At 42.3% G+C, this 16,819-nt stretch overlaps 1 protein-coding gene across 1 annotated transcript in view; it reads right to left on the bottom strand.

Moving 5' to 3' along the window:
- Positions 1–16,819, bottom strand: part of snx7 (sorting nexin 7) — a 32,608-nt gene that overhangs the window by 13,087 nt on the left and 2,702 nt on the right. Inside the window, exons 2-3 of the mRNA XM_005947525.3 lie at positions 1,679–1,867; positions 263–373 (exon numbers count right to left, since the gene is read on the bottom strand). Coding sequence (XP_005947587.1) covers positions 263–373; positions 1,679–1,867 — 300 coding nt within the window. The remainder of the gene's footprint in view (positions 1–262; positions 374–1,678; positions 1,868–16,819) is intronic.

The raw sequence follows: 16,819 nt of genomic DNA, 5'->3' as shown, positions 1-16,819 counted from the left end.
TGACAAACACACCTAAGAGTAGCTCTGTCCTGGCAGAGCAGTAAGCTAACCAACATACACATACAGAGCTGGAAATGAGGACGGTGGCTTTGCTTGAACTTCAGACCTCAACAATCTTTCATGTTCCAACAGCACAGAAAGCAAAGAAATGGTCCTGCAGCCTGTGACTGTGAATGAATGAACTGACGCATGCACATGCCTTGCAGTAGTGTGCAGCAGCCTGCAGCTGTGCAGAGCAGTGACCTGGTGAGCTGATACGTACGTGGACGATTAGTGTGGGGTGCTTTTCTTCTAGTTTGCTACGGAGCCACACAAAATCCTGGTAGCGTCGCCGTACCTCGTACTCACTGGAGTCAAAGTCACTCCGAGTGGTCTGGAGAGAGAGACATGAGTACAGACAGTATCTGTTAACACACACATACAGACATTTACTGCTCAAAGCTTTTTGAACATGCCAATTCTTTACTGCAATTCAAGTTGTTCAAGTCCAACGAATTACTTGAAATGGTTCAAACATAAGTGGTGAACTGACAGAAGTTAAACAAAGGTCACCCAAAACTGAAAAATAATGTACATTTCAGAATTATACAAAATGGCCTTTTTCAGGGAACACAACTTGGGTTTAAATGTGTTCTGCAGCAATGGAGGCTGATCGAGCCTTGAAAGCTTCTGCTACTAATTCCTGGAGGAGGAAGTGTGATGGTCTGGGGCTGTTTGCTGGGTCGGTGACTTGTACAGAGTGAGAGGCTCCCTGAACCAAAACCACAGTGTTCTGCAGCACCATGCAGGACCCTCTGGTGTGGACCTAGTTGGTCAGACGTTCATCCTACAGCAGGATAAAGACCCAAAACATAAATCCAAGCTGTGCCAGAACCACCTCAGGAAAGAAGAACAAGATGGTGAGCTTGAAAACATGGAGGTCCAGCACAGTCTGCAGACTGAAACCCCATCGAGCTGCTTTGGGATGAACTGGACATAAGAATGAAAGCACAGCAGCCTACAAGGTCCACATTTATGGGAACTTCTTCCACAGAAATGGGAGAAGATTTGATTTCTGTCGTAGAAAGAAGCCACGGCTGTGTTCAGCTGTTATATCTGCAAAGGTGCGACTTTGATGAGTCAAAAGCTTAGAATATAAACTGATTCCATGATTTCTTTTTGAACTCCAATTGCTTATTCATGCCATGCTTTCATTTCACAGTGCAATCAGACATCAAACTGCATCATAAAAACCACAGAGGTGGACAGTACTGTCACAGTAAGGATCTTTCTGTGGTCAACACTTTGAAAACACCCCACCCCTATAACTGTGTGGGCCACCCCTATAACTGTGTGGGCCACCCCTATAACTGTGTGGGCCACCCCTATAACTGTGTGGGCCACACCTTTAACTGTGTGGGCCACCCCTATAACTGTGTGGGCCACACCTTTAACTGTGTGGGCCACACCTTTAACTGTGCGGGCCACACCTTTAACTGTGCGGGCCACACTGTGCCAACTCTTCAACTGTTTTCAGTCCCGCCCCCTCACATGGATAAAATTCAGCACCTGTGCAGTCTGCCTTTACAAACTGTTCAGGCTACAGAGACTAAATGCTTTTAACGGCAGGAAGCATCCAAACAGCACTACTGTGTGTGAGACACAATGTGACCACGCTGATGCAGGACCACCACCTCACCCTGGTCACCACTCTGTACAAGATGAACGTCTCGATCGCCGTCACTTGGCTCTCTGGGTGGTCGACGGTGACGAAGATGTCCTTAGTGTTGGCATCCTCTTTGCCCTCATCATCGTCCTCCAGTCTGTACTGGTTGACCATGGAGCTGGGAGAGTTGGGCAAGGGGCTTCCATCTGGCAGGGAAGTATTCTGGAGCACAGAGAAAGTGCAAACACAGCCTCACTCACTTTATATGTCAACAACACATCAGTGTCAGCTGTGTGTGCACTCCTGTCAGTAAATGAATTCAGGAGAGATTTTCTCTTCACCAAAGCATCTGAAGTTTTTAACTGGTGAACATGTTTATGTTGAATGTTGTTATAGACGCAAGGCTTTGCTCGATGAAAGCCTTAATGAATGTTTGTAGAAAGTAAACAATTTATGCAGTTTCTGAAGAAACAGGGCTGTGCGATGTGACCAAAATCTCAGATCCTCATATAAACATTTCTCATCCCGATAACAAGGTAGATCACAAACCTGTGCTTTTTGTGTGAAATCAGTGAATCTCAGGAAACTCGACCTGTGTGCCGTGTTTTCAGCTGGGCGTCGTGTACCGGGAGTCGAGTCTGGAAACTTTGTATTTTTAGTTGTTTCTTTGTGAGTATTTATTACACGGCGTGCTGCGGGGAAAAGCCTGCTCCAACCTTTGAGTCTAAGGTTTACTTTCTCTTTCACGTGATTCCTGCGTAGGTGGTAGAAGAGGTTTGTGTTCGAGTCTGAGGTGGAGCCGGTTTGTGCCATCATTTGTACAACAGCACAGTTTTCTGGTCCGTGTCAGACTTTTCAGAACCAAAGCATGTCCATGCTGCGCAGCGACCTGGTTCTGCCTCATCGTCGCTGCACATGCTGGTAGGGCTGTTCAATATAACGATATATATCTGATGACGATATGAAAATGTCTATTGTTTCATTTTACGCTATCATTTCTTTCGTGGTGTCGCAAAATAAACTGTTTACAGCAATATTTTTTTCATGGTTCTGATGGCCACTGTGGTGGCTATATTAATTTCTTAATGAGGATATGTATGATAAGTTGTGTGGATATTATACATGGTTATGCTGAGGATATGTCGGCCAGTTTCCACTGGAAATGCCTTTTGGTTAAACTGTCAGCAAAGAATTTGCACTGTTACATTTTTATATAACTTTAATGCACATAAAAAACAGCTGCTTGTTTAAGTGAAAATACATTGATGTTGGTTTTTTTTGCACTAATAAAGTTGTGGAGTTGTAAAGTATTTTGTCTAGTGTCAATTATATCATCAGTTATATCGTTATCACAAATTTTCAAATGTATATCGTGATAAATATTTTTGGTCATATCGCCCTGCTCTACTCAGCATAACCATGTGTAATATCTACAAAACTTAAAAAGAGGTTATACACACACAATATAGTAATATTATGTTGAAGCACAGTACGTATCACTCCGCGAGGCTCCGCCTATGACAGCCGTAATGCTCCAAAAATCCATCAAGCGATGCGGCTTCGTAGCTTAGCAAAGTTTTACTGAAACATTTGACAGATTTCCGAGCGCCGTGCACATAAAATTTCGAGGTCAGTAACACAACCAGAGTTCATACATAAGGCACACGGGATTATAAGGGGCTCTGTCGACTTTCAGAAAAGTCAAAGGTGCTTTGTTGTGTATCTGACGGACGAAAGCTAAACCAGTTCCACACCACTGAAGTTGCAGCATTTTTACAAACCAGTTCAACAATCCCCTTTCGCCCTTCTCATTCTCCGTCGCCGCCATGCTTTTTCCGCCATGTGCGTATGAAAACAAAGGCACTGCACATGCGCGTTTTACCCATATTCTATTGCCATATTTCATTTTCCTATCGTTGCCCAACATTATACCGGTGTTACCGTGAACGGTATGATATGGCCCAGCCCTACAGCACGCCATGTAATAAATACAAAGACAATAGCGACCGTTACAACTTTCTCCTAAAAATGTATCGTTTCATGCATCGGTCAAAACACTCGACTATTATGTACGTATTTTTTGGACCATAAGGTGCACAGGATTATAAGGCACATTAAGCGAAACAAAGCAGTCAGATAAATCAAACTTTATTAAACTCATTCTTCTTGCTTCCTCCACTTCTGTACCATTGATTCATTAATGTTGAATTCTCTGGCAGCGGCTCTATTCCCATGTTGTTGTAGTATATTAATGACTAACCTCGTATTGTGGATGGATTATCTCAGTTGTTCTCCTGACTGAAGTTTGGTCCGTTTACAGCATCCTGCCATGCGATTGCATTTGTCTCTAACTATCAGGAACCTTCACGTTAACTTTTATCGAGTGGAAAAAAGTTAATGTTCATCCTCCAGCTTCACTGTGTTTATTATGCTAACATAGCTGTGTCGCTAGCGATCACGTAGCACATCATTTTATATCAGCTAGCCCAACTTCAGTAACCCTACAAACGTCACTGCTGTTTAGTTTTCTGTCTTCATTTATGCTGGAAGTGATAGCAGAGCTGTACGTTTGAATTTATTCAGAAATCTCTCAGTCAGAACATGCTACATCATGCTTAGGTAACTAGCGAAACTAGCGAAACTAGCGAGCTAACTTCCGCTAGCTTCCTGCTAACTTCTAACTCCGTTAAATATAATACATTCTGTTTTCATGGATGCCTGGAAGTTAAACTTCATAGTTACACCTGGTAAAGCAGCAATGCTGATCGTTTTATTAAAGATGAAAGAATTTAGACAGTTTTTAACTCTAAGTGATGCTGCAGTGTTGTTTGACCTGAAGGATGCAGAGTTTAGGACCCAGATTACTCCCAGATTTAAGAGCATCTTAGTCCGACAAATACGACAATAACGATGGCCGCTTGCATGTTCTGCAAAAAAATGTGCTTTGTTGTGTATCTGACGGACAAACACCAAACCAGTTCCACATCACTGAAGTTGCACCATTTTTACAAACCAATTCTGGTTCATCCGTTTCACTCAACAATCGGCCATGTGCGTATGAAAACAAAGGCACTGCGCATGCGCGTTTTACTCATATTCTATCGCGATATTTCATTTTCCTATCGTTGCCTAACATTATACCGGTATTACCGTGAATGGTATAATATGGCCCAGCCCTAGTTGCAAAGCACCTCTTTTTAACTTCAGTGGATATTATACATGGTTATGCTGAGGATATGTCAGCCCATTTCTACTGGAAATGCCTTTTGGTTAAACTTTCAGCAAGGAATTTGCATTTGCACTGTTAAATTTTTATAAAGCTTTAATGTACATAAAAACCAGCTTCTTGTTTAACTGAAAATAAATGGAAGGTTGTCTTTTTGCGCTAGTAATGTTGTGGAGTTGTATTTTGTCTCGCATCAATTATATCGTCAGTTATATCGTTATCGCAAATCTTCAAATATATATCGTGATAAATATTTTTGGCCATATCGCCCTGCTCTAATCAGAACTAATTAAGTTGTGTAAAAAGACGGGATGAATCTGGAAGTGATCCAATCAGAAGTAACCTCGTTGTGCAGCAAAGTGAGAAACACGGTCCTGACGAACAGGCTCCCATTGAGCTCCCCGACATGACAAAATGTCAAACTCGAGAGGAAGAGAAGGACAGACAAACTGTGGAGCACCTCTAACCAGTAAAAACACAAACTTTTACACTTTTTAGTCAACAACACAGTTTAACACGGAGCATGAAGCTGCCACACAGAGTTTATAGCTGCTGATGATTTTCAACCTTTGTCCCTTGTTGGGCTTTTACATTCACAACACTCAGTTACATAAAACCATTATATACTACAATTACAAAACTACAAAGAAGCTGACACACAAGCTATCACAGTGTGCGTGTGTGTGCACATGTGTGGGGCTGTGCTCTGCCTCCAGCATCAGCTCATTTGGACAGTTGGTCAAATGAGCTGATGCTGGGGTTGGGGTCCTTAGGGACTAGTAAAAGCGCTATATAAATACAGGCCATTTACCATTTACCATGCTGCTTCTAAGTTCCCAGTGATCCACAGCTAAACCTAATAAAAAACATACGACTCAGGGCTCGCAAAATTTCAAGATCCCTGGTAGCCCTTCTGGCAGGCACTCTTCAGTTTTTGTTAGCCCAAAATAAATTAAAGTAGCCCAAATTTAAAAAAAATTGTTTCCTTTAAAATTAATCAAAAAATAGTTAAAACACAAATTACAAAATTGTATAAAAATCACAATCATCAACTCAAATACTTGGTTCTAATTGAACAGAAATTTCTATGAACTTGTAAGAACTGTGCAGAGCATGAATCAGTCTGTGTCAGATCCTGAATCTGACATTTCCACTGAAGTCACGGGTAAGAGGCAAGTGGAACTTGCACTTGCACTTTTAATTCTTATTCCTACTTTTATTTATTTTATTTTTTTTCATGTCTATTTAATCTCAATTTATGACACTATGTTTGCACTGAAGCACCGCAGCAATTTCCTAATGTTGTAAACCTGCTCAACATTTGGCAATAAACTGATTCTGAACCAAGATCGAGGCCGTTTGCTTTTTGAAGTTTGCAAAGACTGCTAAATTTGGCCAAAGGTAGTTCACTCTGCAACATAGCACGCTGCTCTAAACAGCTTTTTCAGGACTTCTTGTTGTGCTTGGTTTATTTTGAGTATGTTATTTGCAATTGGTGTTTGTTCTGGGAAAGATACTGCAGACTGAGCAGTAATGCCTTTCTTGCATTTGTCATGGGGTCTGATGGGGTCTTTCTTAAAATTACTGGTCCCAGTATCAAAGGCGCTTGTCGACTCAGAAATCGAGGGAAACTCACAACACACCTGGCAGAACATCATGTTATTTAGCTCGTCATATCGCAGCCACAGAAATTCTTTTGTCCATGAAACCATAAAGCTGCACTTTCTTTTTGCCTTATAGTCTGATTTGTCATAACTTCTCCGTTTTGTGGTAAGCTTTTCTTTGGCTGTCACTTCTTCACCCTGACCTGTCTTATTTGGCTCAGCAGAACTAAAATATAAATCCTGCTGCTTTTACACACGCACTCATAAAGCTCAGCGATTCTCTGCGCGATCAACCTCTCACATGTTTAAGCTGCGGGAGATTTCACTTGTCATGTTTGCATAGTAAGCTAACGATTGATAAGACGATGTCAGAGGAATTGGTGCGCAAATTATCATCACTCACAGATCAGTGCTGTCGCTCTCTATACACAGTTCATCAAACTATGGTGTCATAACGGGCTCTGTGTCCAAGCTGCAGGACTACATGCAGTGAGGGGCTGTGTCCATGTTAGAGACTACAGACTGGCAGGTGTTCAGACAGGCAGCAGTGAGGACCTGAAGGAAAACACGCTACATCAGGAAGCGCATACAGCACCTGGGGCAGAGGACTCCTATCAGTGCTCAGTACGACATCAGGCCCTCTCTCACATAGACAACAATGACTCATAAGTTTATGGAGCTCAGTTGTGCATTTCCTGAGCTGCAGGCCACAGAGCCTGCACAGCCACTGTGCTCAGCCCACAGCTGCCCACACCGATGACCTGTGACTGAAAGAGCTACAGGATGAGATGTTGTTCATGCTGCAGGTGGAGGACCTGACACATGGTGTGGGGACAAATACCTCATCCTTAACATCCAGACAACCAGGCAGATAGTTGTGGACTTCTGCAAACCTGGCACTTCCCCTGCTCTCTAATTAGATAGAGTAGACGGCCCGTCCATTACGTACCTCTGACTAACACCATCAACACTACACCTATTAAGAAGACGACCTAGCATGTGCTGGACTGAATGTAGTCCTTCGACAGCTGTGTGGTGGAGCGCGTCCTGACCTACGCCTTCACTGTGTGGCATGGCAGACGCACTGGGGAAGGAGCTGCAGACGGTAAAAGTCTGCAGACTTACCACGCATCAGTGGCACCAACACCATTAGATGTAGAACAAGCACCACCTGTAAGCACAGGTGCTTGCTCTAATGCCTAGTAGGAGGAGGCCACGCTGCGTCCAATAAAAAACCTTCAGCCCGACTGTTAAACTGCTCCACCCTCAATAGTCAACACCTTCCACCTCAACAACACGACTTACTGAACATGAGTCTGTGAAGTGTTGATGTCACCCACACCTGACAGCAGCTGTGCAATATTCTGCTTCATAATGATTCCTTCTTTATATTTATGGCTGCCACGATTAGTCGACTAGTCACGAATCGTCAACGACTAATTTAATAGTCGAGGCGTCGTTTGAAGCTTTGTAAGACGCAGGAATAACTAGTAGGATTTAAGAGTGTGGCAGCACTGCATGTACAAGGATGCCAGCTGCTGTTAAACACCAAAGAAGAAGAAGATGAGTCCGGTATCCTAGCTGTGTCCAAATTCAAGGTCAGCATCTTCCTGAGGCCGCATTTGAAGCCCGATTACATCACAGCGACGCGACGAAGACTCTCCAGATTTGAAGGATGGGTCGGGTTTATCCGTTATGGACCAACCTATCCCAGAAATCATAGCGCAGCCCAGCCAATTCCAGTTTCCAGCAATGGCCGCAGCTATTTAGTGTTAATATTACTCCTATTATTCTTTCTGGGTCGGACTCCTGGCACATTGTTTCCAATGGATGATGATCTGACTAGTCGACTATCAAAATAATCGTTTGTGGCAGCCTCATTTAGAGGGTAAGACAGGGGACTCAATGTTATGTTTAGTAGCATAGTGCATATAATGAGACTAAAAAGTGTGTTTCATTCATATCTTGTCCAGTAGTTGAATGACAATAAAGCTGGGTGTAGTAGACAGACACGTCCTTGGTACTACAGCTGGCCCCTGAAACATGCCGACATCAGTGTGGAGGCAGAAGCCATCGTTCCATGTTTGGCTACCTTTACAGTTCCACACGCACAGTTCTGACACCAGACCAGAGAAGCTGGTGTCCAAACAACAAACTCATATTCACATCACGAAGTGAGCTTTGCAGCTCCCGGTTTCAAATTCAGCCACACAGTGCAACAACATCAACAGCATCTACACACTTCCATAAAACTGTCACCTCACAACAGACCATGTCATCTGTAAGCTCCGCCCTTTCACCATGGATATTATTGCTGCTGCATTCAAATGATCCACTTTATGCAAATAGTAGTGAAGCGTACACGCTTTGCCTACAGGTGTGTTTCCTCTAACAGCAGTCTGAGGTCAGCGTCGGGCTCCTGTGATGGTGTGTGGTGACAAACGTGGCATGGCTCTGGTCTCTGGATGGTTGATAGTTCTACATTATCTCCATCTGCAGAAAGCAGAAACAGCAGCAGCGATGCTTCTGCCCTCGGCTAACATCTATTCACAACTACTTCCCTGTATGTCTTTGTGAGTGAACTGGTTGTTATGGTAACATGATGTGGAAGCATAGATGTGTGCTCGGCTGCAGGCACCGTACAGCTGTGCAGTGTGTTAAATGTGTAAAAATACCTGAGCCACATGCAGGACGCATCTGCACATGCTCAGATCCTCATCAGCAGCACTGGACTGTGACAGCAACAGTTGTCATAGTAACAGGACTGTTGGTAGCTTCATTTCTTTCATGCACGCAGCTCGTCCTGACTGAAATCCCTCCATTAAACCGCTTTTCATATCAGTGTGTATGTCAACTCATGTTTATGTTCAGGACTGGGCTCTTTTGCACCTTTTTGCTCTACGGCATGCTGTCATCTCTCCTATAAGCTCACAATCACAGTTTCGTTCGTGCAGAGTCAAGAAGACAGGAGCCGCCTTTGGCGATCAAAGATCTCAAAAGTTCTTATAGGTGAGCCTGTGCAAACTGCTGTTCTTTCTTTCTGCAGCGTCCAACACGAATACCTGCATGGGTAACGCCCATGTGAAATAACTGAAGCAACACACAGGTAAGTCCATAGGTTTTTGGACAATGACACATTTTGTGTCATTTTACCTCTGTACACCAGAGTGGACTCTACATGAAACTGGAGTTCAGCCTGCGTTTGGTAGCCATTCAGTGGATCTCTAAATAGCCCGTCCAAAGACATGCTGATGCAAGTGCAGGACATCATTAGGCTCCAGGTCACACCGCCCTTGCCAAGGTGTCCCCTAGTAGGACGATGGAGTCACCAGGCAGAGCACCCTCCATCACCCCACTCAGTGACTCCAAGAAGACTGCAACTGATAGTCAGGACCTGTCCCCCGACCCAAAGGGATGTACATGACTACTCAACTAGCCGACTAATCTTTGCTGTCACTATTCAGTACCAGACTTACCAGTCATTCAGATAAGCCAAAGAAAATTGCTAGATGATTTATTGTTTTGTTACTTCAGCTTTTACTGAAGCGGTTGTCATATTCTGTCATATTCAGCCAAGCATCATGTGTCATTATAAGAACGTAATAACGCCTTTCTTATTAGTTTTCGACGTTTTCCATTAAACAGTTCTTGAATTTAACTTAATCTCTGAGTGTTTCTTCATTTCAGACTGATAATTAGTCTAATTTCTTTTCCACAGTTAATCGACTAACAAATTAGTCGCCAGGATTACACTGAGGTGTAACGATATCTAGCTAGTATCTCTCACCTTCACGCACTAGGTCATGCTCCTTTCCCACCAAAGAAGTGATATTCCATGTCCCGATAGGAATCTGACTGCTAGGGCCTCCTCCCCGACTGCAGTCCGACACAACACTGCAGCCGACCTTACAGCGCCTCCTGTGGTGGGTCTATAGAAGGCGGGCCCATGTTGTCTCTTCAAGCTGCGGCCACCAGACACTCTCCTTGGAGCTCCCTCCCCAGGCATTGCTCCAGGTTGGGGCCCTAGTAACCCTATCCCAGCTCGGGTAAACTGGTTTAGACATAATTTAGTTCCTTTCATAGGAGCTGGCAAACTGTCACGTGACTCAGGAGTGGAAGGCAGTTCTTTACTCAGAGGGTGTAAAGTGGGGGTGAAGGTGCTGCTGACCTTAACTGGGGATATATTCGGGGGTGGAAGGAATATTTTGGGACCTCCTTAGTTGTATCATTGTAGTAATCGAGAATTTGAGTAGTCATCGTCAGTCTGCTTGTCTATCGACCGCGCATATCGGCTCTTGCAGGGCAGTTTACAGCGTGGACATTACTTTCATTGCACAGAAGGACAAGAATGTAATGGTAAAGTGTAAACCGCATGACGGACAGAAACTATTATACTGCTAACATAACTTCGGCTTTTTGCAAACACCTGCACAGACAGCATGCTAATGCTAAAGCTAGCCAAAAATCCAGAGTGACGCTAAAGCTGAGTAAATGCCAGCCTAGGACCGCGGTCAAGTGTGCCGTCACTCCACCTCATCGGGTAACAGATGTCACGAAGCAGCCTTCATTTCTACCTGTTCATGTGTGGAATCACTGTGGCGACCGCGTCGAAGCGTCTTTCTGCTGGTTTTCATCTTTGTACTGTGCTGCTGGCTTTGTGCTCAGACCTAAACACTGAGAAAGATCCTCATCAGGACAGGGATTTGTTTTGGTGTGTGGGACTGTACGTTTAGATTTAAATGGCAATTATGAGACACTGTTTTTCAGGTTGTGTTATGAGGAGTATAATGAATAATTTTCTCTTTGGAGTGATTAAGTAAGGTACTGCATTACTTTTAAAAAAATTGTTCATTACTTTTTTGAGTAATGACACTGATCACAATGAAGAGAGGAAACACATCCAAAATGGACAAACATTTGACCAAAAACATGCAGTTAATTTGTTCACGTCTTTGATATGCTGCTTACTGATGGTGGTAACTGTTAAAGCAGACCTAGTGAGATCCCAGTGAGAATTGAGAAAATATCAAATCGATAAATAATATCAATAATGGAATTATTGCCATTCCCATCACTAGTCTTTACCTTTCAATATAAAGCACCTTGACACAACTGTTGTTGTGATTTGGCGCTATTTAAATGAAACTGTCTGGGGATGAGTGGGACGATTCACTGGTTCACCCTTAAGGCTATGCTGGGGTACTGCAAAGGAGAGTTTGTCTGTTAGCTGAACCTCACATGTACATGAGACAATGCAGCTTTCGTCCAGGACCTGGAACACTTGACCATTCGCTTACTTCATAGTAAGAGTCCAGTTTCACCAGCTGAGAACATCTAGAGCAGGCATGCCCAAAGTCTGGCCCACAATCAGATTTCACGTGACCCGCAGCTTCAGTCTAATTATGTATTATTTATGGCTCGCTTCCTTAGTCCGAATAAATAAATCATGACTTTAAAAATGCAATTCCTTTTTTCACCACATGGTGGCAGCACATTTTTCAGCTACCTGCACCTGTGCTGTGAGCCCGCCCTTCTCTGCTCATTTCTGCCATGGCGACAGTACAAAAAAAAAAGAGGTTGACAGTGAGGGCCGCCGCTTTCAGGAGCGGTGGGAATAGCAGCATTTTTTTACTGAAACTCGAGGCAGTTGTGTTTGTCTGATTTGTAAAGAGACTGTTGCCTTGTTTAAGGATTTCAACATTAGGAGACACTACAAGAATAAACTTGCTGCAACATATAACAAGCTAACAGGGAGTGAGCGCGCTGAAAAACTGAAGCAGCTCCAAGCTGCTCTGGCTTCGCAACAGCGATTAATCACGCGGGCCTGTGAGATACATGAAGATATCAGGAAAGCCAGCTACGAAGTGTTAATAGCTAAACATGGCAAACCTTTCACTGAAGGTACGTCTGTCAAAGACTGTGTCATGAAAATGGTGGAGAACATTTGCTCCGAGAGGAAGCAAGAATTTCTGAATGTTTGCTTGGCACGCAACACTGTGGGACGCAGAGTTGAGGATATATCGTCAGACACTGACAGACAGCTGGGGGACAGAGGAGTGGATTTTGATTATTACTCATTAGACTGCGATGAAAGCACCGATGCATCTGACACCGCACAACTGCTGATTCTTTTACGAGGAGTCGACGACAAGATGAACGTGACAGAGGAGCCGCTGGATCTCAAAAGCCTTAAGGGTCAAACCAGAGGATTGGCTTCTGTTTGTGAAGCTGTTGATGATGTGACGCTACCATGGAGTAAAGGCATCATTACTGATGGTGCACCTGCCGTGGCGGATCTGCAATAAAGTCAGCAAAGAAGCAGGTAACGCTGTTAGACTTGACTGTATCATTCATCAGCAGGCTCTCTGTGCCAAACATCTCAAATTTGATGATGTTATGAAACCAGCAGCAAAGACAATCAACTGTATTTGCTCTAAAGCTCTGTACCACCCACAGTTTCAGCAGTTTCTGCACGACATCCAGGCTGAATACAGTGACATAATTTATCACAACGATGTGAGGTGGTCTGCACTACAGCGATTTTTCTCTCTCAGACAGAATCAGACAGTTTTTGGATGAGAAGGGACAACCAGCGGAAGAACTGTCTGATCCTGTATGGCAGGCAAATCTGGCTTTTTGGTCGACATCACGAAGCATCGGAATGCGCTGAATGTTAATCTTCAAGGAAAAGACGCAGTGGGGAGCCAACTATACACTCACATCAAGGCCTTTGGAAGCAAACAGCAACTTTTCCAAAGACACTTGTCCCTAACAGAGCCCTGTACCGCACACTTCCCAGCTTTGAAAGAGGTTACTGACAGTTTCCCAGAGGACATTAATGCCCAAATGAAGAGTTACGCAACAGCTATCGCGTTCCACATATTTGTGTGAGCAAAATTCTCTGTCATGAACTTAAAGAAGAACCCTGTGAGATCAAGGATGAGTGTCTCCCACGATATTTTACGCATCTCAACCACTGCCCTCAAACCAGACCTGATCGCTTTACTAAAATCTCGATCTCAGTATCACCCCTCTCAGTAGTGCAGGGATGTCCAAATTACTGGAGAGCTGCTACCCTGCATGTTTTAGTTCTCTTTCGGGTTTAGCACAGCTGAATCAAATGATGGCTCATCAGCAGGCCTGTGCTGAACTTTATTAAACATTTAAGATTTGGTTTTAACTGTTGATGTTATGCTCTTAACTCATAGTTGTGTGTGTTGTGTACATATTGTGTATATTTACATATGTGTAAATATGTGTATTTCTTGTGCAAGTGAACTTCCCAGTTGTGTAATCTTCCTGTAGATGTGAAAAACTTTGGCTTCCTGAAAGATCTTGTAAAAGTCAAGGGCAAAATTCACGTTTTGTTTAACTTTATTGATAACAGACCACTTTTCATTACTTATAACTCCTGCTTAAAATGTTCATGAGGCAAAGATATTGCAAACTCATGGAAATGTAGGGTATTCTTCACAGTTTGTTCAATGTTATCTGACTCTCCAGATATAAATGAAAGGCACAATTGTGTCTTTAGAGTTGTTCCTGCTTGCCTGAGTGGCTTTTATTTAGGTACAGTTCCATTTTAAAAATAAAGGTAATTGTGACCATTAAAATTGTTCTTCATTATATTTTCATGTAGAGCTGGGCGATAGAACGATATGTATCGCGATATAACTTTTACTCGATAGAGAAATTAAGCTATCGCGATAGACCTTGCCGCTCTTGTCCTCAAAAAAATAAAAAATAAAATAAAAAATAAAAAAAGGTCAGCCAATCCAAATTAAGTAGCGCATAGCCGAACCAATCACAGCCGCAGCGTCACGTCGCGTGACTTGTTACGTACAGCACAAGTGCCAAGCCGCACGTGTGTTTGTTTGGGAAGCAGCCAGCGGGTAATGGAGGAAATGAGTGTGCTGACTAGAAAAATCAACCGAGCGTGACCGAAGAGAAAACAGATGATGGTTCCAATGCCGGAGAGATTGTCAAACGGAAGAGCCATAGAAGCTCCGTAGTGTGAAGGTATTTCAGCTATTTCAAGTCTGACAAAAAACAGAGTAGCGTGCACTGTAAATTGTGCCGAAAGCAAGTCTGGAAATACAATAAACTGGTGCATGCGTCACACTGTGCGCCACGTTATTGTTTCGGTGAAATGAATTTCTACAATACTGTTAATTCTACTCTCTGCAGTGTTTAAATGCTTACATATACACACAGTTACTGTCCCTCCACACATACGACTCGGTTCTGCTTCTATGCCCCAGCTTTGTTTACTTTTTCCCACCGAGGCTTCTAGACTTCTGATTGGCCAACATTTCTGCACGGTTAGGAATCTAGCGCCACCTGCTGCTTTGGCATGTTCATAGCAGCGTTTTCCTTCATTTCTCCCTTTATGTGTGGACGGGATTATTTTTAAAACGAAAACGGAAAATCTCCGTTTTCAAAAATACCCGTGTACGTGTGGACGTAGCCTCAGTCTCTGACTGGAAGCGCTAATTCGTCATTCGGCTTTTGTCAGACTAAAGTAACTGTTAAAACTGTTTGAAAAGCTAAGCTATACAACAAGGAGAGATTGAGAATTTCCTTTTAGTTCTCAGTTTATTTGATATTGACAAAAGTTAGTCAGTTTTGTCTGTTCTTCTGTAAAACAAACTAAGATTTATTTTTAGAATTAATATTTTGTTTCTAAGTGGAATTGACAATTTAGTCTGTTTCGTTTGTTCTATTTTGAAACTTAAACGCTTTAGCGGCTGCCTTTTGTGTAGTTTGCAATATTTGCCTTTATTTATCTGAAAAAGTCTCATGTTCCTTAAGTACATCTACCCTGTTGAACTTATTATGGGAAATAAATATTTAAATAAAAACAAGCTGCTGATTATTTCACATTTTACTTGTGAGCAACGGCACATTTAAATCTTACAAATATAGTTATTTGGCTTATATCGTGATAGATATCGTTATCGCCTGAAATGAAAAAAACATATCGTGATATGAAAAAATCTCATATTGCCCAGCTCTATTTTCATGCAACTTTGTTATGGAACCATTGGCCCCTGGGCATCTTCACTTTATAAAATTTGACCCTCTTTGCAAAAAGTTTGGACAGCCCTGACCCAGAGCATCATGAAACCAGCCAGAACTGCCTGGTGCACAGTAGGAAACATGGCCCTGACAGGGCTGGATGTAAAGAAATTTTCTTAGGGTGGCATGGAGATCAGATGGGGTGGCAAATCAAAGCCTTTTTAAAACAAACAAACACATACGCAGGTGTTACATATGGTTAAAATGATTTAAATGCCGTAAGTATAGTTACAGCATTTATATGTAACGTGTACATATATACATGTCGCTCATACACGTTACATATAAATACAGTCAATAACCTAATTATTCTCTGTAGCCCACATAATTAAACATTTCAGTTGCATTAAATGTGTATTTTGATGCTATGTACTGTACAGCCTGTATAATAAATAAATATGTAGCCCAATAAGTATAAAATCCAGAAAGCTACACAACATGGGGCGGAAGTTCACACTTTGTTTGTTAGAAATAATCAAATTGTTTGTCCCGTTTGTAGCAACCGAAAAGAAAATAAACACATAATTATAATAAAGGTCAATCAAATGGACCAATATGGCAAGGCCACGATGATCCACTTGGTAAAATAAATCCGCTTGGCATCTTTCTTGGCCTTAAGACAACAATTCTGATGGCTAAAGATCCAAACGGGACAACAACCACAACAAAAAAAAAAAAGAAAGAATCAAATTGTTGCTTAATTTACACAAAGTGTCAGAAATCTGCACCGTCAACAAAAATGAAGCCTAAATTTTCATGATTTGTTGGGTTCACTCTCTGAGGTCCAAAATATAACCGGCCAGTTTTGATTTTCTAAATTTTGATTTTGTATTTCATCTTTAAATTGTTTCATTTTTGTAAAGCGCTTTGGGTGCCTTGAAAAGCGCTATATAAATCCAATCCATTATTATTATTATTATTTTATCTTTTTTGCCTTCTTTGGTCTCATTCGCTTCAGCTCAACCTCACGTGTCTGAATTTACACTTCTTTCATTGACATGCTGTAGTAACACAACTGATCTAAAATCACACAAAAAACTTAAAATCCTATAAGTAGGTAGAGCAGGGCGATATGGCCAAAAATATTTATCATGATATATATTTGAAGATTTGCGATTAACGATATAACTGACGATATAATTGATGCGAGACAAAATACAACTCCACAACATTACTAGCGCAAAAAGACAACCTTCTATTTATTTTCACTTAAACAAGAAGCTGGTTTTTATGTACATTAAAGCTTTATAAAAATGTAACAGTGCA

The sequence above is a fragment of the Haplochromis burtoni genome, unplaced genomic scaffold, assembly GCF_018398535.1.
Source record: "Haplochromis burtoni strain Fernald_Lab_line unplaced genomic scaffold, NCSU_Asbu1 Contig_521, whole genome shotgun sequence".
Taxonomy (NCBI): Eukaryota; Metazoa; Chordata; class Actinopteri; order Cichliformes; family Cichlidae; genus Haplochromis; species Haplochromis burtoni.
This window is presented reverse-complemented; position numbering and strand designations above follow the sequence as displayed.